Raw genomic sequence first — 23,068 nt, forward strand, 5'->3', positions numbered from 1 at the left:
TCTATGGGCAATGCCAGACTCTCCGGAAAGGAGATCTCTGGCGAAGTAATAATTGATCCTGTTGGAAAGATTATTGCATCCCACTTCATCAGCTAGATAAAGCGGTGTCAGTCACTTCTTGGCATAAATATGCATGCTTGCCAAAGTAAGTCTGCATATTTATGAAACCAGCTGACAGGTTCTCTTGGCAATTGATCAACAGAAGCAAATTTGTTACAAACCTGGACCAAACTTAAATTATTATAAACAACTGCATAACTATAGGTTACTTTTCATGAAAAGTGCATAGCAAAATATAAAATAATGGAAATATAGACAGACAACTGAGGTTATATGGAAATCTTGACTTTTCCTGCGAAAGCTAGGTTTGACTCCTTCCTCTACAAAAACTTATTGGTCCTGTAATGCAATGACCAGTCTATTTGTCCCTTTTGGGGAAAGGGGGATGGTGCCCAGCTCAGCTTTACAGGAAAGGTAAGATTTGGATACAACTTTTTTTCTACATACTAATGAATCTCATGTTATTTTAAACAATGGCAGCCTCCAATTATTTGTTTATTATATGTCCAATTTTCATTGTCCTGAATTGCAGCAAATAAAATTTACAGCCACAAATAAAGCATAGTATATCCATTTTGAGATTTTTTTTTATGTTTAAGTAAAAAAAAAAAATGTGACTGTTAAGGTGCACAGCTCTGATAACATAGAATATATACAGTTGTGTTCAAAATAATAGTCAGACATCACTAACCTGATCACTGTTTTTGGTAGAAATTATATTTCTACATGGCAAATAATTTACTAGCAGGTGTAGTAGAGTATTAGAAATCCAACAGACCCAACAGTCATGACATGCATGCTGCTGATTCTATGTAATTGAATCACTAATTGAAAGGGGCATGTTCAAAATAATAGCAGTGTGGAGTTTTATTAGTGAGGTCATTCATTCTTTCAAAAACAGGTGGCAATTATTGCCCTTATTTAAGGAAGGAAGGCAGCAAATGTTGTACATGCTGGTTACAGTGCATTTCTCTCAAATTCTGAGGAAAATGGGTCGTTCCAGACATTGTTCAGAAGAGCAGCATACCTTGATTAAAAAGTTGATTGGAGAGGGGAAAACATAAAGAAGTGCAGAAAATGATAGCCTGCTCAGCTAAAATGATCGCAAATGCTTTAAAATGGCAACCAAAACCTGAAAGATGTGGAAGAAAGTGAAAAACTACCATTTGAATGGATAGAAGAATAGCCAAAATGGCAAGGACTCAGCCAACAATCAGCTCCAGGAAGATCAAAGAAGGTGTAAAGTTACCTGTGACTACTGTTACAATTAGAAGACGCCTATGTGAAGCCAAGCTATCTGCAAGAAGCCCCCGCAAAGTCCCACTGTTGAAAAAAAGACATGTGCTGAAGAGGTTACAATTTGCCAAAGAGCACATTGACTGGCCTAAAGAGAAATGGCGCAACATTTTGTGGACTGATGAAAGTAAGATTGTTCTTTTTGGGTCTAGTGGCCGGAGACAGTTTGTCAGACGACCCCCAAACACTGAATTCAAGCCACAGTACACTGTGAAGACAGTGAAGCATGGTTGCGCAAGCATCATGATATGGGGATGTTTCTCATACTACGGTGTTGGGCCTATTTATCGCATACCAGGGATCATGGATCAGTTTGAATACATCAGAATACTTGAAGAGGTCATGCTGTCTTATGCTGAAGAGGAAATGCCCTTGAAATGGGTGTTCCAACAAGACAATGACCCCAAACACACCAGTAAACGTGCAACATCTTGGTTCCAGACCAACAAGATTGACGATATGGAGTGGCCAGCCCAATCCCCGGATCTTAATCCAATAAAAAACTTGTGGGGTGACATCAAAAATGCAGTTTCTGAGACAAAACCAAGAAATAGAGGAGAACTGTGGAATGTAGTCCAATCATCCTGGGCTGGAATACCTGTTCACAGGTGCCAGAAGTTGGTTGACTCCATGCAACACAGATGTACAGCAGTTCTCAGAAACAGTGCTTATACAACTAAATATTCATTAAGTGATTCAAAGGAAAGCAAAATCTTCAAACATTTTTCAGTTTATATAGGGAATGTTTGAGTTTGTAAAGAAGAATACAAACACTATTTTTTTTTTAACAGTCTAATATTCACTTTTCTTCAGTTTTGTTAGAGTAACAACACAAATTTGATATTTTTCCTTCATGTTTTGATTTGGAATAGAATGTGTAGTGTTCCCAATGCAAATAAAAGCTATTAGAAGGATTATGAGCTTTATTCACTTTTTGTAACACACTGCTATTATTTTGAACACAACTGTATACACACACACACACACACACTAGTATATTGTATCACAAAAGGACAAGAATGTGCTTCTTTGCTATAAAAAAAAAATAAACCGTAAAAATGCCTATTTCTTTTGTATGATTGTACTCGCTTTATAGTTCATTGATTTATTGTCGTAAACATTGTGGCCCCATAAAATAGCTTAGAGCACCAGTGGTTGTGCTCCAGTAATCAACGGAATCCAGGTGCTGACATCTATAATGTTCATCCAGGTCCACTGTATGATGTAAGATGCAAAGACGCCGCACTCCTAACAGCCCATATACAAAGAGGGATAGAAAGCAGCCTCTACCTAGGCTCCTCCAAAGCCACACCCCCGAAGCGTTTCACCCCACCCACAGGGCTTACTCATAGAGAAAAAATGTAAACAATGCTTAATGTAATCTACATATTAGAAAGGAAATAAGATTTAATCTTTTGAAAAACGCATTAGCTATAAATCAAATATGTTTACAAAAAGGTTTTATTTTTTCCTTAAAAACCTAAGTTTATGCTGTTTTTTTTTTTTTTTTCAGAATGGACAGTACTTACATTGAAACCTTGTGCTGGTGGCTGCTGTCTTCAGATAAATCTTCAGTCTTCTGTCCCCCTGCACACCCACACAGTGGTCATTTTTTGGTGTTGCAGAGGTGAATGGGGAGGCCAACCTTTCATTCACTCACCCATCCTCCATTCATAGAGCTTTTTTCATTGCTGGAAGCTATAATACAGCTTCTCTGCAGAGGGAAGTATAGTGGATAGGGCAGACATGGTCGGAACACTTGACGAGTGGGTGCATATGACAAGTCCAGCAGCTCATGTTTACTTGGCACCATGTTATATATTACACCGGGTAGGACTACTGTCCTTTTAAACAAATTCCTTACGGGCTTCCATAAGCTTCAGCATTGATTGTTGAAAGCCTGCTGAAACCTGTTAACTTGTTTAGCCACTTGAGGTCTGGAAGGTTTTACCACCATCAGGACAAGACCATTTTTTGCTATTCGGCACCGCACTACTTTAACTGGTAATTGCGCAATTGTGCAACACTGTAAGCAAATAAAATTTTATATAATTTTTTTCACACAAATAAAACTTTATTTTGGTAGCATTTGATCGCTACAGATTTTTTTTTTCTCTTTTCTCTTTTTTAATAATGAATGTAAATATTGAAAAAATATCTTATGTTTTAAAACATATCCAATAGAAAAAAAAAAAAATTTCTCCATGCATTTAGGCTAAAATGCATTCTGCTACATGTCTTTGGTAAAAAAAAATCCCAATATGTGCATGTTAATTGCTTTGTGTGAAAGTTATAGCATCTACAAACTCTGGGATACATAACTGAAAATTAATCAATTCTGATGTACTGACAGCTGATCTTATTTCTTGAGGCCCTTAAAATGCCAGGACAGTACAAATTTCCCCCAAAGGGCCCCTTTTTGGAAAGTAGAGTCTGAGATATTTAGTAAGAGGCATGGCAAGTTTTTTGAAGTTGTAATTTTTTTGTCACACTTTTTTGAAATATGAAGAAATTACATTTTTTTTTTTACAATTTGTTTTCACAATCCACATGTGCATCCATTTTTAGAGAAGAGGCAAGCTCTGCTGCAAGTGTAAACCCAACCTAAAGCATCAATAAATGCCTGTTTGGTTAAAGTCAGCACTTCTATTTAGATGTGTTTAGCATTGCCACTTACCTTTGCCCACAATACATTTACTGCAGGCGGGTGGAACAGGCAGGTTCACAATGTCAACAAAACTGTTATGAATGAATGTCATTCATAACAACTGTGCTTTCTATACAGTAATGTTGATTGGCCCACAGCTATCACTTTATACCTGGGCCAATCACAGCATCCTGTACCATTTGATTAGCTGTAGCCAATCACAGATCACTACTAATCACAGCTGTTATGGATTCAACCTATTTTTGACAGTTCAAACATTGCTGTTACAGTTACCATCATAAAATAAAGTATAAAAAAAATCCCTGATCACCCCCCAGAGGGACTCAGCACCAGCTTTATCAGAGAGGAGCGATAGCTGAGAATGGGTTCTCCATAGTAAGCCTATGGGTGACCCAGGCTCCGCAGCAGTTACTTGCGATCTCTCCTCTACACTGAAGCCATCGCTGGATAAATCATATGACTGGACCAGAGTGACTTCAGAATAGGTAAGTATAGACATCTTTCCTTTTACAGGGTAGACAGAATAGGCCTAGGGTGGGAGTGGGAGTAGATTTAGGCTTAGTTAGGTTTTGACTGGAATTACACTTTAGCCTTGAGCTTTTCCCTGAAATTACTTTAGTGACTGCTGTTAAAAAAAAAAAAAAAAATACCATATTTTCCGGCGTATAAGACGACTGGGCGTATAAGACGACCCCCCTACTTTTCCTGTTAAAATATAGGGTTTGGGCTATACTCGCCGTATAAGACTACCCCTCTTCCAACGCACACCAAATAAAAATTAAAAAACATCAGATTTGATTTCAATATGGTATGGTATTTCAGTATGGTATTCCTCCCACTGACACTAATGATGGGGCACGATTCCTCGCTCTGACACAAATGATGGGGCACTATTCCTCCCACTGACACCAATGATGGGACACTATTCCTCCCACTGACACCAATGATGGTGCCTCATCATTAGTATCAGTGTGTGAGGAACAGTGTCCCATCAGTGTCAGTGGGAGGAATAGTACTCCATCAGTGTCAGTGGGAGAAATAGTGCCCCATCATTGGTGTCAGTGGGAGGAATAGTGCCCCATCATTGGTGTCAGAGCAAGGAATCGTGCCCCGTCATTGGTGTCAGTGGGAGGAATAGCACCCCATCATTGGTGTCAGTGGGAGGAATAGCACCCCATCATTGGTGTCAGTGGGAGGAATAGCACCCCATCATTGGTAACAGTGGGGGGAATCGTGCCCCATCATTGGTAACAGTGGGGGGAATCGTGCCCCATCTTTGGTGTCAGTGGGAGGAATCGTGCCCCATCATTGGTGTCAGTGGGAGGAATAGTACCCCATCATTGGTGTCAGTGGGGGAAGGAATAGTGTTCCATCATTGGTGTCAGTGGGGGGTGGAATAGTGCCCCATCGTTGGTGTCAGTGGGGGGGGAAGAATAGTTCCCCATCGTTGGTGTCAGTGGGGGGGGGGGGAGGAATAGTGACCCATCGTTGGTGTCAGTGGGAGGAATAATGCCCCCATCATAAGTATCAGTGACACCAATGATGGGGCACTATTCCTCCCACTGACACCAATGACACTTGCGGACCCCTGTTCCAGCATGGTGCTGCTGCAGCCAGCATACGTGGTTGCAGCAGCACCATCTGCATGGCACACTAACCGGCCGCTCCCTCAATCGATTTTCACGGGGCCTCTCGGCTCCGCCTCCTCGCCGGTGATTGGCCGCCTGTGTGCCTTTCCTGAGCTACAGTTCTGGCGCCCAATCACCGGTGAGGAGGCGGAGCCGAGCGGCCAAACTGAATGAAGGAGCAGCTGCGCTTCCTGGACTGGATCGTCGTGGGACTGGAACCGGAGCCAGGTAAGAAACAGCAGCCTCCTGCCCACCCCTGTACTTAGTGTCCCTTCCGTTGGAGGGGGGGGGTGTGGCAGTGGCGCCGCCCCCATAAAAAGTGCCACCCTGACACCGGCTCGGAAGTTTCAGCACGCCGTATACCGGTGTATAAAATGACCCACGACTTTTGAGAAGATTATTATGGGTTAAAAAGTCGTCTTATACGCCGGAAAATACGGTATAACTAAAAGAAAAACTTTGTTTTAGGTTTGGATAGAGTGGAGAAGGATTAGAACACCTATCAGGTTATTACTGCTGTCTGTGCCCCCCATCAGGAAGATTCACCCTCTTTTTGTCCCATTTACCATTATCACTGAAAATGAAAGAAAAGTGCAAATTTTCAGCTGTCACTAGAACAGGAATACTGTAGAATGGAAATTTTTCAATGGGGACACTAGTTCTTGTGATCCTGGTGACAACCAGCGATTCCACCACTTTGGAGGGTTTTCCTCTGGCTTCTTGTTTTGGCTATATGAAGGACAATTTCTCCAATAGGACAAATATGGCAAAAAAAAACTATCCGGGCTTATAATTCTCCCTTACTCTATCCAAAACAAGAAAAAAATGTTTTTAGTTCTACTTTAACGTAAAATAGGAATCCAGAGTCAGTTCCCAAAAATGCACAAGTCATCATACTCCCCCATTTTGTTACATTCAATAATGCGTATTATCTCATTAACATTTGTAAACATATCACATAACACATTAATATAAAGGTATATGTTTGAATGGGGAATATCATACTGGACAAATCAAGGACATACATGACTAAGCTAGCACATACAAAAAGGAGAAAAAGCAGTCTCCTACCTCCTGGGTGACAGACCCATCTGAAATACTCTGTTTGGTATCCCTGGAGATGAAATTTTATGCTGAACAATAATCTACCAATTTCCAGAATGCAACTAGTACATAGTAAAAGATATTAATATTAGTATAAAATGTTTTGTAAGTGAGGGCCATGATACAGTCATAAACATGGTGACCTCCCAGCCACCACCCCTTAAACTGGGTAATTGATACCACAGAAAAAGGAAATTTCAAGACCTTCTGGAAGCACTCGATCAACATCAGCCAAGGAACACCTAAACTGGACTTGAGAGAGCCACCGTTTTTGCTTGATCAATTGGACTCTGCTAAAACCAAGGACTCTGCAAGTATTCTTCATTTTCAACTCCTCTTTAATTCTCTGTTGCTTTATAGTCTCTTTTTAACACCCTTTTTTTGTAAATATTTTATTTGCATCATTTTGACCTTTTCATTATTAAAACCTATTTTGAAAAAGAGTTAAAACTCTCGCTAAGGCTATTAATGCAAACTAAAAGAATCTAGGTCTCTTGAAGAGTGCTACTGTATTATAAATCTCTGAACATACCTGTTTGTGGTGATAGTGGGTGGTGCAGACATTTATTCAAAAAAATCATAGTCGTTATTGCTAAGATTATGAGTTTCCTCCTTCTCAGTCAAAAGGTGGTGGTGGTGGTAGCTTAAAGAGCCAATTGCTTAGTAACTTAACCAAGTGACAATCGCTCTCAGGCTGTGGTACCCAGATTGTGGTGCTGCGAGTTGGAAAATCTTTGTGCAGGGTGCAGCTGAGAGTGGCATTGTTACAAGAGTGACAGCGAGGCGTGAGCGTGCCCCGTCCTTTGTCATGAGTTGGTGAGAAGAGCAGGGGTTGGGCTCCGCGTTCGTCACACTCTTTCCTGCTCTGTCCAAAACTAGAGAAAAAATTTGTCTGGAGTTGGTTTCTGAGTCTGCACAAAATATACACCACTACCTTCATTCTACCGGTTAAACAGCTTTCAGTTTTGAATTTGATCCAAAAAATAATTGTGGGAAGAAATTATAAGTTGTGATTTAATGCCACTGAATAGGATCATGCCATGCATACAGAACAAATTGTTCAGGATTCTGGCAGATCTCCATTAATGCAAATGTGACAACTTTGTATTTTGCAATCTGTAGGTATATGTATTTTCAAATTACAGAGCAGAATGTTTGCGAACGTGTGAGAAAATACCCTGACTATAGCAAAGGACTTAAACACATTTGTATCTGGTTCTAGAAATTGCACAACCAGATGCATTAATCCCAAGCACATTTCTTTGGAATAAACTGTATGACAAGTTTGTTAAATTAGAATTTAAAAAAAATTATATAATTCAGGGCACTGGTGTGCAGTGACTCAAAATGGCCATGTGCTGACATCCGCCTGTTATTAGCCTCCTGGAGGGTTCGCTACCAGATCCATTGCCCAGCCACAGAATCTCTGGACCTCTGGGCACCTCATGGGGAAGTGCACCACGTCTACCCAGGCGTCTAGCATTAAGCAGACAAACCGAGACACAGACGAGGCCAACCCGCCCGACGCCATCTTGGAGGCCCCGGCCACGAGCCCGGACCCCTACTCACAATTACTAGCGGAGGACTTTGTTCACCTTCCGGAGATGGGAGAGAACCTAGACGAGCCCCCGATGCCTCCCCCACAGGCCCTGCAGGACTCCGTGCTCCTGGCATGCTTTAAGGCCATGCTGTAAGCCGAGCTCTCGACCGCCACAACTAAACTGGCCATGCACCTAACCAAGGAGATCTGCAAGTTAGGTCCCCACACAGAATGGAGGCCCACAGTTAGTCCCCAAGAGAACGGAAGGCCTGCCTCGCAACATAATCATCAAGTTTACATACTACCGCACCAAAGAAACTCTCCTACAAGTGGCCAGAGGTAAGCCATATCTCTGGTTTTAAGGTCACCGCTACCAGGTCTTCGCCGACCTTGCTCAAACCACCTTAGTGAAATGCCGACAGATGAAGCCCTACACCTCAGCCCTATTTGCCACCAAATCAGGTATCACTGAGTTTTTCCCTTCAAGCTTTCCTTATCCTTCAAGGACCACAGCAAAGTAGTAACTTCACCAGCAAAGGATCAATCAGTTCTCTCTTCGCTCCATCTACTCCCATCTGTTGAAGACCACCGCAGTCCAGCGAAATCTACTGACTCGCGGTCTCCTGCCAGCCTACAACTGTCTAAGAGGGGTTTACCTAAAGTGGCTCTAAAGTTGGGTTTTTTACCTTAATAGATTCCTTTTATTAAGGTATAAAAAAAAAAAAACACCCACAAACTATTCCCCCCTCTTCCCCTTCCTTCTTTCAATTAAAAAAAAAAAAAAAAACATTCTAGGCTTTACAATCACTTTCCCTTTGAAGGGATCGTCCACTCTTTTTTTTGTAAGATACAGGTACGAGGATCCATCTAACTTCCCTGCAATGTTCAAAATTGACATTACTGGGAAAATGTAGTCTACTTTTAGTAAGCACATACAGTATTTTGAGTTTATTAGTTTCACTAATTTTTGTCTCTGATGGTTCCTTGCAAACTATCCAAATCTCCAAGGTCTTGTCAGCTACAGTCATGTATGATCTTGTAGAACATAATTGTGTTCAGCATTCTTTACACGTGGGTTGCCCACATCATCTGTTTTCATAATCTGTTTTTGTCAAGTTCAGTTATTAGTAAATTTGTGGTGGGGTAAACATGTGCCTTAAAGTGCATCTAAACCAAACAAAATTGCAATGCATGGCATCTATTTTTCAGGATAAGAACATTTTAGCAAGTGCAGAAAATACAAATTAATCTTGCCAGAAATGTAATGTCTTTGTTAGTTCTTGTGACCTGAAATAACATCATACATATTGTTCTCTTGGTTTTAAAAACTTGTAATCCCATTAGTCCACCATGCAATAGAGACCGGCCTGAATGACATTCATGGCTCCTTCCACAGACACAGAGGAGAAAGGAGTATAGACACAAAAGTGATAGGTAGTGTGTTATGCTTAGCAATATCAGGTGAACATAAATAGATGTGATAGCTGCATTAGCTTTTTCTGGCATTTCTCTAACAACTTGTATGCTGCAATATATAATTTTTGTTAGTTATCCTTTAATACCTGTATAGTTTACAACACTTGCATGACTTATAAAAAATGACAAACAGCTGGAGGAGTACCGATTTGCAATCTTTATCTGACAGAAATGTATATTTTATATTTTCAGTAAGAGCATAGAAGACTTTAAAAGGTATTTTGTGCTTTCATAGGTTTTCATTGTTTTATCTAAGTACTAGTGTAGTTATATTCCCTATGTGGTCTGTTGGTCTTACCTTGCTGTGGCTGTAGTTTATAGTGTCATGGCTGATCACTTCTCTTATGTCCATGGCTTCCTACAGCTAGTCTGTCCCTATTTGTCAAAAGGACAAGATAATTTCCTGTTATAGGTCACACAGTGCCCAGTGCATGCATTGCCATCCCCTCTATGTCACATCACAAGCATAAGCGTACTATTGTACAAAAAAATAAATCTTCCAGCTGCATGGTAAGCTCTCTGTGTGTCTATGAAAGCTTTGCCTACTTGTGGCAGTGTCAGATCTAATTATTACTAGAATCAGCACTAGACAGAGATTCAGGAATTGTTTGATATGTAGGTTCTTCACGGGATGTGTCGGTTCTCAGACTACAGACAGAGGTCATGCACCTATGCAGTGCCAAGTGGCATGCTTCATTTTTGAGCACATGCTGCTGACATAGGAAAATTAGAATTTACACTAATATAGGATGTGCATACAGGGCAACAACAGACATCATGAAACTACTGGATCTATGTACACCTTGTGCAGGTAAGAAGGTTTATAGTGCTTTTAAGAATGAACTTTACAGACACTGGAAAAGGATTTACACGTATCCCATTTATTGCATACTCAGTGCCTACCTTCATGTACAGTATTCCAACATATCCATCCAACTCTGTTACCCCCAACCCATATCTCCAAAACATTTATATTATGCCACACAGTGATCTCCTTGTTCAACAGTATTAAAATCCTTTCAATTAACAGTTAGTTTTAAGTTAATAGGTTATCATTAAATTACATGGGAAGGATCTGAAAAAATACACTGAAATCTGCAGGTGGGAAGTGTAAATCTGTAATTACATATAAAACTGAAGACAAACAGCATCATGCCAGCAGACGTAACTAGTGGCATAAAACTGGCTTTGGCCTGCCTGCTCTTCATAGTATACTGGCAGAAGTTTTAGGGCTTGTGGAGAACTAATTCATATGACGCTTATTTTTAAAGTGTCTACAAAGCTACACATCTGTGCTGTCAATCAATTTTTCTCCCATTTTTATTAAAAGTGTACTTCAGGCTTAAAACTAAAATACATAGATGAAATACTGCCCAAAGACCTGACTTACCTACAGCAGTAAAGTAACACAGCAAGGTCTTGTCTCTGCTCCCAGCTGTAAATTGAATAGCAAAGGAAAAACAGCAGACTGCTGAACTCATCTTATATCACTCTGCTCTTCTCTTGTCAGCATATTGCTGGTTAGAACATAAGCACTGCAGCAAACATGATTGGCCTACTTGGGGTGCTCCCTCTCCCGGTCTGAGCTCCACTGCACAGGAGATTGCAAGAGGTTCACACCAAGTCTAATTCAGGCACTTACACCAGTTGCATTGAAAAAAATATGAACTTTTTAAATGACCCTGCATAGAAAAGAGCATCTGCCTGGAGTTCAGCTGTAATAGATTGAAGGATCAATCAAAGTATCTGACTGGCTGTCTTAGAAGACACTTTTCAGGTACTCACACAAGATCCACATTGGCAAAGCAATGAACATATTCTGATGTATCCCCTCTGCTTGTGAGTCCTGATTTTGGCGTTATAACACTAAGAAATTTGGTTAATTTACATAAATCATTAAGTGCATCTTGTCCATTGTCTTAACATTATTTCAAAATTCCAAAACAAGAAAAAAAAAATAACCTGAGATTAATTTAAAATAAAAAAATGCTAAATCAGTTGTACTGCTATCTCAAAATGCCTATGGCTACAGGCAACAGTGCAGTCAATGCTTAAAAAGGAAGCACATACAGGCCAATCATACTGTCCCTTAATTGTTAAGGAAAGCTGATAAAGTAAGGGATGGATCTTTCACTCCTACTTGGTAATGGGCAGATCAGTCCCTGGCCAAGAAAGTCAAAGGATGCAACTACTGACTCAGATCAGATCCACTGGCTTGAACCTGGAGGAGGTATACTTGTATGTACCCCTTAGTACAGTAGTGTTAATAATTACATTAGAGTATGCACAGATGTAAAGATTCTACATTAGACTTGGATTTGTAGGATTAGGTAACCTAATTAAAAAAACAAAACTATCTTCATGGTGTTTCCGTGAGTTATGGTCAATTTATAGGCTTTCCATTAACATCACTCTAAGATCCAAACTCCTCTGTGTCTTCAGTGATTGGCTTGAAATCATAATTTCCTCGCCCATCCATATGGAGGTAGTACTGCAAAGAGAGTGAGAAAGTACTGGTGAATAGGAGTCAGAGGAGTAGAAACCTAGAGGATATCTAGATATACTGTATATAGCATGCATCAAAATGTAATGAACAGTAGAGCACAACTTCATACAAAACTGAAATTTCAGCTTTGGAAGTGCCCTAGTGGGTTGAATTACTTGCCTATTTCTTTCATCTCTCAGATATCCCACAACAACGAATTTTCCACACAAGGTGGCACTTTTCACAAATGTGAATATGTTTGATCTACAGAAGTTTGACTTCTCAATTATTTAAAACTAGTGTGCCTGGTGCTGAACAAGCAAGGATGTAGTGCTTTAAGCTTTGGGGATAGTGTAGCAGGTGCAGTGGCATGAGAACTTAATTAGTGGCATGTAAAAGGAGGGGAGGGTTCTTGCAGCAGGAATAGGGTATCAGGGAGGGAAGGGGGTGTACGCAAGTGGTGGCATACACAAGCTTGAGGGAGGAAGGAGGGGATGAATGATAGCGAGAAGGAGGAGGAGCTGGCAATGCAGGAAAGGGAAATGGTTGACAGTTGGGGATCTGATTGACATTGGGAAAGGGGGGGTAGATAGGTGTAAATGCAGATCCTGCACCATTCCCTGCTCACACTGCAGGAGATTCTGACAGAGGAGATGACAGACTGCCTAACAGCATCTCTTCTGTGGTTTCAGCAGTCTCTCCTCCTGTGTGCCTGTTATCTAAACTATGACAGATTATACAGTATAATCAGGGTTCAGACTGCTGCAGGGAGAATCTGACCGACTCTAAGCTCTGTAGCATGACTGCATGGCGTGGCCAGAAGGGACATCAAAGATGAGGTTGGGGGGAATGGAAAGGGAAGGAGGAGGGAAAAGATTTTGACTTACCGGTAAAATTTCATATCTTGAAGGTACACTACAGGCAATGTATTCATAAATTGTGAGTTATAGGCTCCTACCTCCAGGTGACTGGAGCAAGCTTTTGAGGACATGCCCCCCTGGTGCATTTCCCTGATAACCCTACCCCAGTCAACAAGTCATCGGTTTTGTAGAAAGCAATGCAAAGCAACAAGGGGTGGCCAAGGAGGGTGTTCTGTCTCTTGTACTGTACTCAAACATTTAAACATTCATGTTATCTTAATTGTACAGTACAGGGAACAGACAATCTATTCTTACACCATGGGACATACCCAAGAACTAAACACAAAGAGTGGGCAGCAACTATGCAAATGGAACTCTTCCAACAGGTCTAAGGGGTCAAAGACCTAAGTTCAGAGTGCAGCTGCAATAACCCTGCGGCCAAAAGCTGCATCCACAGATGATTGGACATCCACCCAATAAAATTTTTAGAAAGTTTCAACAGAATACCAGGTGGTGGACTTGAACAGTTGGGCAATATAAGCTTGGTGCCTAAAAGCCCAAGATACTCCCACAGATCTGGTGAAGTGGGGGCACAACAGTGCAGAAGGAGGTTTTTGTTTAAAAGCATAAGTTCTTGTAATCAAGCTCTTGATCCAATGTGCAATGGTGGATATTGAAGCAAGCTGCCCCTTACAAGATCCAAAAGAAAGAAGAAAGGAGAATACATTTGTCTAATGGAAGCAGTAGCTTTTTAGGTACACTCTAATGAGTCCGATTATAACCAGGCAATATAAAGATTCTTTCACGCAATGCTTAAGGAGTGCATGAACCCAATTAAATTCACAGTAGCATTTTATTACAAAGATAAAAAGTACACTTACATCTGAGTAGCTGAACATCAGCAGGGATTGTAGGGACTGGGGAGTCACATCAGACTATACACAGTGGTAGCTGCTCATGATCCCAATGTCAGCTCGGGGACCTGCTCAGCCTTCATTGGGATCGTGAGCAGCCACCGCTGTATATAGCCTCACTGATGTGACTCCTTGATCTCTACAATCCCTGCTGATGTACAGCTACTCAGATGTAATTGTGCTTTTTATCTTTGTAATAAAATGCTATTGTGAATTTTAACTGGGTTCACGTGCTCCTGTCCCTTCTGTCTTTGAGCTTTGGTTGAATCACCCTGGATCTATCAAGGAAGTTGCATGTCCCCTGGAATACACATCATCTGGGCATCCCCCAACCCCCTTCTTGGGACACTAGTATACACAGATTAGTGGCCATTGGAAGCTGGGACTTGTGCGCTGTGACAGTTTATCCTTATCTTTTTTTATATGTATCCTTTGGCTGCTTAGGAGCAGGGTAAAAGGATAGCAGAACAATGTCCCCATTGAAATGTAATGCTGAAACCACCATTGGAAAAAAAGGATGGTCTTGGACGCAATACAATCTTTTCTTTGTGAAGTACAAAGAAAGGCTCTTTCCAGGAAAGGGAAGCTAGTTCAGAGACATGTCTGGCAGACATGCTGGCTACCAAAACGGCTACTTTGCTGGAAAGAACCTCTAAGGAAAGATCCCTGATGGGTTCAAAGGTTGGAGTCTGCAGGGCAGAGAGAACCAAATTAAGGTCCAAGAAAACACAGGATGTTGTAAGGGGTACCCAATATGAAAAACAACTAGGCCAAAAGCCTTTGGAAGAGGATGGAAAACACAGATACCTGCAATTTTAGGGTTCTAAGAGCTAGACTCTGATAAAGACTTGCTTGCAGGAAGTGCATACAAAGAGGAACAGGGTCATCTCTGGGACTCAATAGACTGTGCTTGCACCAGGCAAACTAAATTTTAATAAATCTTCCTGGAAGTGGTCTTTTTTGCTTTCAGAAAAGGAGGAAGCACAGGCAAAACACAGAGAAATTCTTGTTCAGACCTGTCATGCTGTTAAAGCCAGAAACTGTGAAGCAGGGTGAAATAGAAAGCCTTGAGATAGGAAATCTAGCCTGTTGTGAAGAGGCCAAGGATCATCTGCTAGAAGTCTAAGCACTTCTGTGTACTAGGTTCTCCTGGATCAGGGAGCCAGTAGAATCACTAGTTTCCTCTCTTGCTCTTATTTCTAGCTTAAACTGAGATTAGTGGATACCTAGAGCATCCAAGGCCAGAGTTAGAGGACCTCTGGTTCTAGCAACAGAGGTACCTTGTTATACAAGTCAATATGTCAACTAAAATGACATCACTTCAAAATAAAAAAATAAATAATGTATGGGTACATAAATACCCAAGGAACTCAACATTGTCCCACAATAACCTGAAAAAGGATACAACGCGATACTGTGTACAAAAAAATTTAGCAAAGCTTCTTTCTTCACTCCTTGTGGTGGTGACCAAATGTCCACCCTTAGGGCTCGTTCACACTTGACTGTTTTACCAACTCTTGCCTAACGCCCCTATAGTGTTTGGCAAGCGTTGGTCCTGCGTTTGTGGAGCGTTTTTTAACGCTCCGCAAACGCCGCATGCGCGGTTCAGCGGTGGTTGCTAGGCGTTTGCCGAGCGTTAAAAACGCCCCACAAACGCCTATAATGAAGTTTGGATGGTGTTACCGCTCCGCAAACGCCCCGAAACTGCCGGCCGGGCGTTTGCAGAGTGGCACCATAGACTAGAATAGGAGGCTTCAACGCCTCCTGACTCGACCAGAGACTTCCGTTTTGCCGCGCTGCTACCGCTCCCGTAAGAACAGCACCATGTGCTGCAATGGGCAGAATTGACTGAGGCGTTTGGGAAGCGGTAAAAACGCTTCCCAAAAGCCTTTCTGCCGCTTGAAAACAAGGCTAGTGTGAACGTAGCCTTAAAATACTAAACCAAACCACATGTGCTGTCCTCCACCTACATGGATTTGCACTCACCAAAACATATTGCTAGGATTTCACAAAAATAGCAATTGCACTACCGAGATCCCAGAAAGATGAAATCTGCCTCTTCAATCACTGAGCTGTCTTCTGATGTTTACATGTAATCTCTCCACAAGTGAGCATACAAAGGAAGAAGCCATACAAAGTGTGACACCGTGGGATTAAAAATCTTTTATTAACACAAAGCCAATATACTCACATTCAGCTTGTACAGCAAAGCATCCAAAAATTACCCCACTGGATCACAGCAGTGTGTGGCGAGTGCTCCTGTCTGTGTCTTATGCACAGCTTGCCGCGCTGTGTTAAGACACTGCCCGATGCACAGCTGAATGCCACCAATAAAACACACACAAAGCTTGGCTCTGCCCTAATGCATTTCATTGGTTTGATGACTTCTTCCAAAGGGTAGCCGGTTCTTCCTTTGGATGCTCGCTGGTGGAGAGATTACATGTAAACATAGGAGGAAGCTCAGTGATTGAAGATTCCTGGAATCTCATAAGTGCAACTGCCATATTTGTGAAAGTTTGGCAATATCTTTTGGTGAGTGCAGATCAACGGATGTGGAGGACATCACGTGGTGCTTGGTTGGGAGTTTTAAAGTTGTATATTTGGTTACCACCACACAGAAGTGAAAAAAGCTTTGACATATTTGTTTTGAGGAACTAGAGTTTCCTGAAGAGGGTGGTTTTGGCACCTTCTTTTGAGGAAGTAAAACGTTTCCATGTGTGACCTCCTTGATGAACTTGTCAAGTGCCTCAACAGACAGGCATCTTCCTTGAAAGAGCATTCATGTGAGGTGCATTTTATAGGCAAATTTCGCTTTCCAAGCCTTTAGCCATAAGATTCTGCATACAGTGCATCCAGAAAGTATTCACAGCTCCTAACATTTGCCACATTTTGTTATGTTACAGCCTTATTCTAAAATGGATTAACTTCATTTTTTTCCTCAACATTCTACAAACAATACCCCATAATGACAAAGTGAAAGAAGTTTGTTTTGAAATCTTTGCAGTTTATTAAAAATAAAAAACGAAAAAAAGAAAAAAAAAAAAAACACATTTACAAAAGTATTCACAGCCTTTGCTCAATACTTTGTTGAAGCAACTTTAGCATCAATTACACCCTCAAGTCGTTTTGAGTATGATGCTACAAGCTTGGCACACCTATTTTTGGGCAATTTCTCCCATTCTTCTTTGCAGTACCTATCAAGATCCATCAGGTTGGATGGGGAACGCCAGTGCACAGCCATTTTCAGATCTCTCCAGAGATGTTCAATCGGGTTCAAGTCTGGGCTCTGGCTGGGCCACTCCAGGACATTCACAGAGTTGGCCCATAGCCACTCCTTTGTTATGTGGACTGTGTGCTTAGGGTCATTGTCCTGTTGAAAGAAGAACTGTTGCCCCAGTCTAAGGTCCAGAGCGCTCTGGAACAGGTTTTCATCAAGGATGTTCTCTGTACATTGCTGCATTCATCTTTCCTTTGATCCTGACTAGTTTCTCAGTTCCTGCTGCTGAAAAACATCCCCACAGCATGATGCTGCCACCACCATACTTCACTGTAGGGATGGTATTGGTCAGGTAGTGAGCGGTGCCTGGTTTCCTCCAGACAGAATGCTTGGCATTCAGGTCAAAGAGTTAAGTCTCTGTTTCATTAGACCAGAGAGTTTTGTTTCGCATGGTCTGAGAGTCCCTCAGGTGCCTTTTGGCAGACTCCAGGCGGGCTGCCATTTGCCTTTTACTGAGGAGTGGCTTCCACCTGGGCACTCTACCATATAGGCCTGATTGGTGGAGTGGAGTACTGTAGAGATGGTTGTTCTTCTAGAAAGTCCTCCTCTCTCCAAAGAGAAATGCTGGAGCTCTTTCAGAGTGACCACCGGGTGCTTGGTTACCTCCCTGGCTAAGGCCCTTCTTCCTCGATCGCTCATTTTGGCCAGGCAGCCCATTCTAGGAAGATTCCTGGTGGTTCCAAACTTCTTCCATTTACGGATGATGGAGGCCACTGTGCCCATTGGGACCTTCAATGCTGTAGAAATTTTTCTGTACCCTTCCCCAGATCTGTGCTCTGATACAATTGTGTCTCAGAGGTCTACGGACAACTCCTTGGACTTCATGGCTTGGTTTGTGCTCTGACATGCACTGGTAACTGTGGGACCTTATATAGACAGGTTTGTGCCTTTCCTAATCATGTCCAATCAACTGAATTTCCCACAGGTGGACTCCAATCAAGTTGTGGAAACATCTCAAGGATGATCAGTGGGAACAGGATGCACCAGAGCTCAATTTTGAGTGTCATGGCAAAGACTGTGAATACTTTTGTACATGTTTTTTTTTTGTTTTTTATTTTTAATAAATTGCAAAGATTTCAAAACGAATTTCTTGCATGTTGTCATTATGTGGTATTGTTAGTAGAATGTTAAGTAAAAAAAATAATTTAATCCATTTTGGAGTAAGGGTGTAACATGACAAAATGTGGCAAAAGTTAAACATTGTGAATACTTTCTGGATGCACTGTATATGAATGAAGATTAGAGACATTCTGGATATTTGTCTCATGATGTGTTCCAGGGTATCTACACAAAAACAAAACAGAAGAGCAGAAGGCAACCAATGAAACTGCTCAATAACAGTATGATCCTGAATGATAGGGTTATTTATTGTCCTAGTCCAGTTAGCTGCAGTTTGGCATACAGAAATAGCAGCAAGGGCTGGGCCTGCTAGGTTAAACAAAGCATTTAGGAGCATCTTAAATTTTTGGCAGAATCCTTGAAGGAAGGAACGTCTTTAATAGGTACAGTAAGAGGTTTGTTTAGAACAGCAAGATCAACAACAGGAATAGCCCACTTTTTTGCAAACTCCTTTTCTTGCTCAGCAAAGATTTTTGGGTGAGTGAAAAATGAGTGACCCAGTTGTCATAGACCTCACATTATATCTGTTCACGAACAGTGAACATTTTGCAAGTTTTTGTAGATCTCTTTGTATCCACAGGAGCATGGCGGGACAGAGGAGTTTCAGGATGCACAATACCAAGGCTTTATGCAGAAAGAGGAAATGAGAGGGTTCGAAATTACCAGGTAGAGGAAATACCTTCCCCAAGTTTGGCCAATCAGCTGTCTTGTGTCACACTGCCAAACACCTGTAATCCTCCATTGCTAAGTGAGGGTCTTCCCCTGTGGGGTACGTGGATTAAAGGGGTTCAGTGTGTCCATATAAATGGGTCACAGCAGGGGCGGACTGACAACTCATGGGGCCCCTGTGTCCTTGCCCAAACTCAAAAAAGCCTATGAAAAAGGTATCAGGGGCATCTCATGGGGCCTTCTACTGACCCCGGTCCCTCGGGCAGTGCCCAAGTTTCCAAATGGTCAGTCCAGCCATGGGTCACAGTAACCCAGATGCTAATCTTGTTCCAATGGCTGTTACCTATTGGAGTTGGGCAACAGGTGGTGTGGCAAATAATCAGCTTGCGTTGTTGGCAGAAAATGGTGGGCAAAAGTGTGCAGCTATAAATCTTATTAGCACTACGTCACTATCCAAAAAGGAACTTCCAATTGGAAGGTGGAAAAGAGCTGCCAAATGTGAACAAGTATACATTCTAATAATGTTACACATTAAGCCAAATCGTGAAACAATACAGTTAGAGAAAAAATACCCTTTACATCTGTGACCTTATAGCCCGTGTGTACAGGGTAACACTGTTTTTTTTTACATTCTATCGCTGGTCACGTCCAGGGTTTGCCTGTCAAAGTGGGAATACTCTCAGAGGGGTCTTCAGAGTCTGGGTGCCATAGGCAGTGACCATAACCCTGGACCTGTATAGCACCCTGAGGCTAACTACACTGTGTAACACAGAATCCAGTGCCATAAGAAAATATTACAGGCTAGCCCTGCTGCTGTGGGGTCTGGGTGTGTTTGAGGGTCTCAGATCCAGAAACTGCTAATGAGCAATTAAGGCAGTAGTCAAAAATGGTAATTAAACCTGGTGAAAAAGAAGAAGGCATCTATCACCTAAGGACACTAGCAAAACATTGGAGAATTGCAGAATGAGCGGGGTGATATGGGGACATCAGGGGGCAGACCCAGCAAAGGTTTTGCCAGTGTCTAATCACCTGAATATAACCCATGGTCTATGAATCAATTTCGGTGTCCTGTAATGTACATCATCTTTTTTTTTTCACAATTTTTGGCCTGATTTTCTTTGATAATAAAAAAAATAAATCTATCAATATGTATTGCCATTTTGATAATAAAAAAAAAAAAAAATCTATCAATACAGGCAGTCCCCGGGTTACGTACAAGATAGGGACTGTAGGTTTGTTCATAAGTCGAATTTGTTCATAAGTTGAATCAGGCACTTTTATAAGCACTAACTACTAACCAAACGACAGGATATTAGATTACGTTTTTGTAATAAGGTTACAGAAAGCAGTAAAACCTCAAGAGGCTCTAAACTGGTGTTTTGCATAAGAACTGCAGCTTGGACACATGTTTGCCTTAACATATTTAACTTTTATGTGCATGTAAATGTTTAAACATCAAATTCAACATTCAAATATTATACTGTAAACTCTTGTACAGTGTAGAGTACATGCTTTGCAAATGGATGATGATTTTTCACCACTCTCTGATCTCTTTATTATTTCTACTTTATCTTCCAAGGAGATTGTTTTTCTTTTCTTTGCTGTGCCAGCACTTGCATCAGCTTTTTGCTTTGGAGGCATTATTGCAGGGTAAAAATACACTGTACTGTAATGTACTGTATGAGAGAACTCTGCTCTCCTTTACACAGCACACGCTGCCCCCTCCCCCCTGCACAGACGGAGGATCACTTCAGTGAGCAGCCTGACAGCCTCTCCTTTCCTCTCCCCGGAGGTGCAGACAGACAGTCTTAAATCACTTTGGAGATAGTGGGCAGACACTGCTAGCCCCACAAGTAACGAGCAATGGATGTCTCTGTCTCTTATGTCTCTCTGATGTCTCTTATCAGCTAGTCTCTTATCAGCTTGCTGCACAAGAATGCTGACAGCTTGACTTCCGGTCCCGAGGGAAGTGTACGTAAGTATGAGTATTACGTAAGCCGAATGTACTTAACTCGGGGACTGCCTGTATGTATTGCCATTTATCTTCAAAATCTTCTGTCAAAAAAGGGGTTAAAGTAGTACAGTGGTGTTTTAATTTAACATTAAAAGGAGACGTTCACCTTTAGTAGCATGTTACACCCATATTGAGGGTGCAACATGTTACTCATGCAGCAGCACTGCCCTGAAATAATGTATAAAGACACTATACCTCATGGTGTTTCCACAGGGACTTTCTGTGTGACACTGTGAACAGAGTTATTCCAACCTGGGAAAGATAAAAAAAAGAAACATATAACAAACAAAACTTTGCACTTTATCACAATTAACAACTTCACTACTGCTACGATTTAAAAAACAGTATTAAACCCAAAAGCAAACATTTATAATATTGCTGTTTACCAATTCTTAGATGTAATGGCAACATTTGTTTTCTTTTTTGGGTTCTCTTTCTTCTATTTTCATCTGCTAGAACATAACACCCCCTCCATCGAAACTGGCAATGCTACTGTCTGCTGTACCCCCTGTGCTCATTTACCCAGAGTGGGGTCACTATTACAGGAGGTTTGTTACTGGCCAGATCACCAGGTGAAAACAGAAGGAAAAAAAGACTTAAAGAAATCAAATGGAGCCACCGCATCAAATAAATGGTAAGCTGCAATATATTACATTTTTGGTTTAATACTGCTTTAGTAATATGTAAAAAAAAAAAAAAAAAAAAATGGAGCACTGCTCCTGGTTGGTCCACTTGCATATATACCTCACGCACTCTAAGCAGGTGCCAGCCCAGTTTGCACACCTGTGCATATAATGAAAGAAGAAAAGTCCAGATGGCTGCTCTCCAAGCACTGTAATCCACCTTAACCATTTACGAACAGAGATGAATAAAAACACCTAAGTATTATGATTAAGCACTAAGAGGAGCGCAAAAGGCATTAACTGTTCTCTCCCCTATTGTGACTTTTCAGGTGCTTTTATGCTGCTCTGTTCATGAATGCTTAATAAAGGTGGACTACCGTGCTTGAAGTGCGGCTGTCTGAACTTTTCTTTCATTTATATGCTTTAAGAACATGAATGGGCTCTAAGGCTAGATTCATAGTATATATATTGCGTTAAGCATGCATTGGCACTCCTGAGCTGTGATATGGTCGCTGCATTCTGGACCATTGTACAGGCACTAGAAAGTGTTTCAGAAGCAAGTTTCTTTTTTAGGTTTTCTATGATTAAAGAGGTCCAGGTTGCCCCCCCCCAAAAAAAAGCCAGCAGCTACAAATACTGTAGCTGCTGACTTTTAATATAAGGACACTTACCTGTCCAGGGATCCAGTGCCATCATGACCCGGGCTGGTTCTTCACTAGACCCTGGGTTCCCAGCACCAGCATTGCAAGTAAGGGAAGCTGGCTTCACAGCCGGTTTCCTACTGCACCTTGAGATTGGTCCTGCAGTCTTCTGGGACCTGTGAAGTGTCCCAGAAGACTGCAGGGGGAAGGAAGGGGGCCAAACTATCGACTCTGAGCCATCACAGAAGTGTTACAGCCCTGGACCTGAATTAAAGACTCTCTCATCCGCAGCTCATGCCTACCGGTCCCGAAAACTTTACAGATTTTAGATGTACCTGTTTTTTATCTTCAAAATTTGAGTGTTATCCACAGTATTGTTTTAATAAATTGTCAAACTCTCTGCACTCAGTGGCGCCTTCTCTACCTCTTTTTTACATGTTACACGGGAGATCTGTTTCTGCTCCACTCTAAAGAACTTGAAGTGACAACTACTCTGGTGCCCTTGTGGATCTTCTGTTGGATACAGCAGAGGTCTGGAAGATGACTGGCTTCTATGCAAGACTGAACCAGATTTTGCACTCTTCAGTTTTAGTAAGGCCCCTTCCACATGAGGCGGACTCCGCCACAATTCTGCTTGCTTAGTTGGGGATCTGTCTGCTGATCCCCGCTTAGCAGGCAGATGGCTGGTCTGTGT

The 23,068-nt window shown here is 41.6% G+C and overlaps 1 protein-coding gene across 2 annotated transcripts in view; it reads right to left on the reverse strand.

Moving 5' to 3' along the window:
* Positions 1–10,632: 10,632 nt before the first annotated feature.
* ABCD3 (ATP binding cassette subfamily D member 3) overlaps positions 10,633–23,068 on the reverse strand; it is a 104,299-nt gene continuing 91,863 nt past the window's right edge. For both annotated transcript variants that reach the window (XM_089677291.1, XM_089677290.1), the window contains exons 22-23: positions 21,306–21,362; positions 10,633–12,263 (exon numbers count right to left, since the gene is read on the reverse strand). In XM_089677291.1, coding sequence (XP_089533417.1) covers positions 12,186–12,263; positions 21,306–21,362 — 135 coding nt within the window. In that variant the 3' untranslated portion in view covers positions 10,633–12,185. The remainder of the gene's footprint in view (positions 12,264–21,305; positions 21,363–23,068) is intronic.

This window comes from Staurois parvus, unplaced genomic scaffold (assembly GCF_062004578.1).
Source record: "Staurois parvus isolate SC_StPar_1 unplaced genomic scaffold, SC_StPar_1.0 ptg000183l, whole genome shotgun sequence".
Lineage (NCBI taxonomy): Eukaryota > Metazoa > Chordata > Amphibia > Anura > Ranidae > Staurois > Staurois parvus.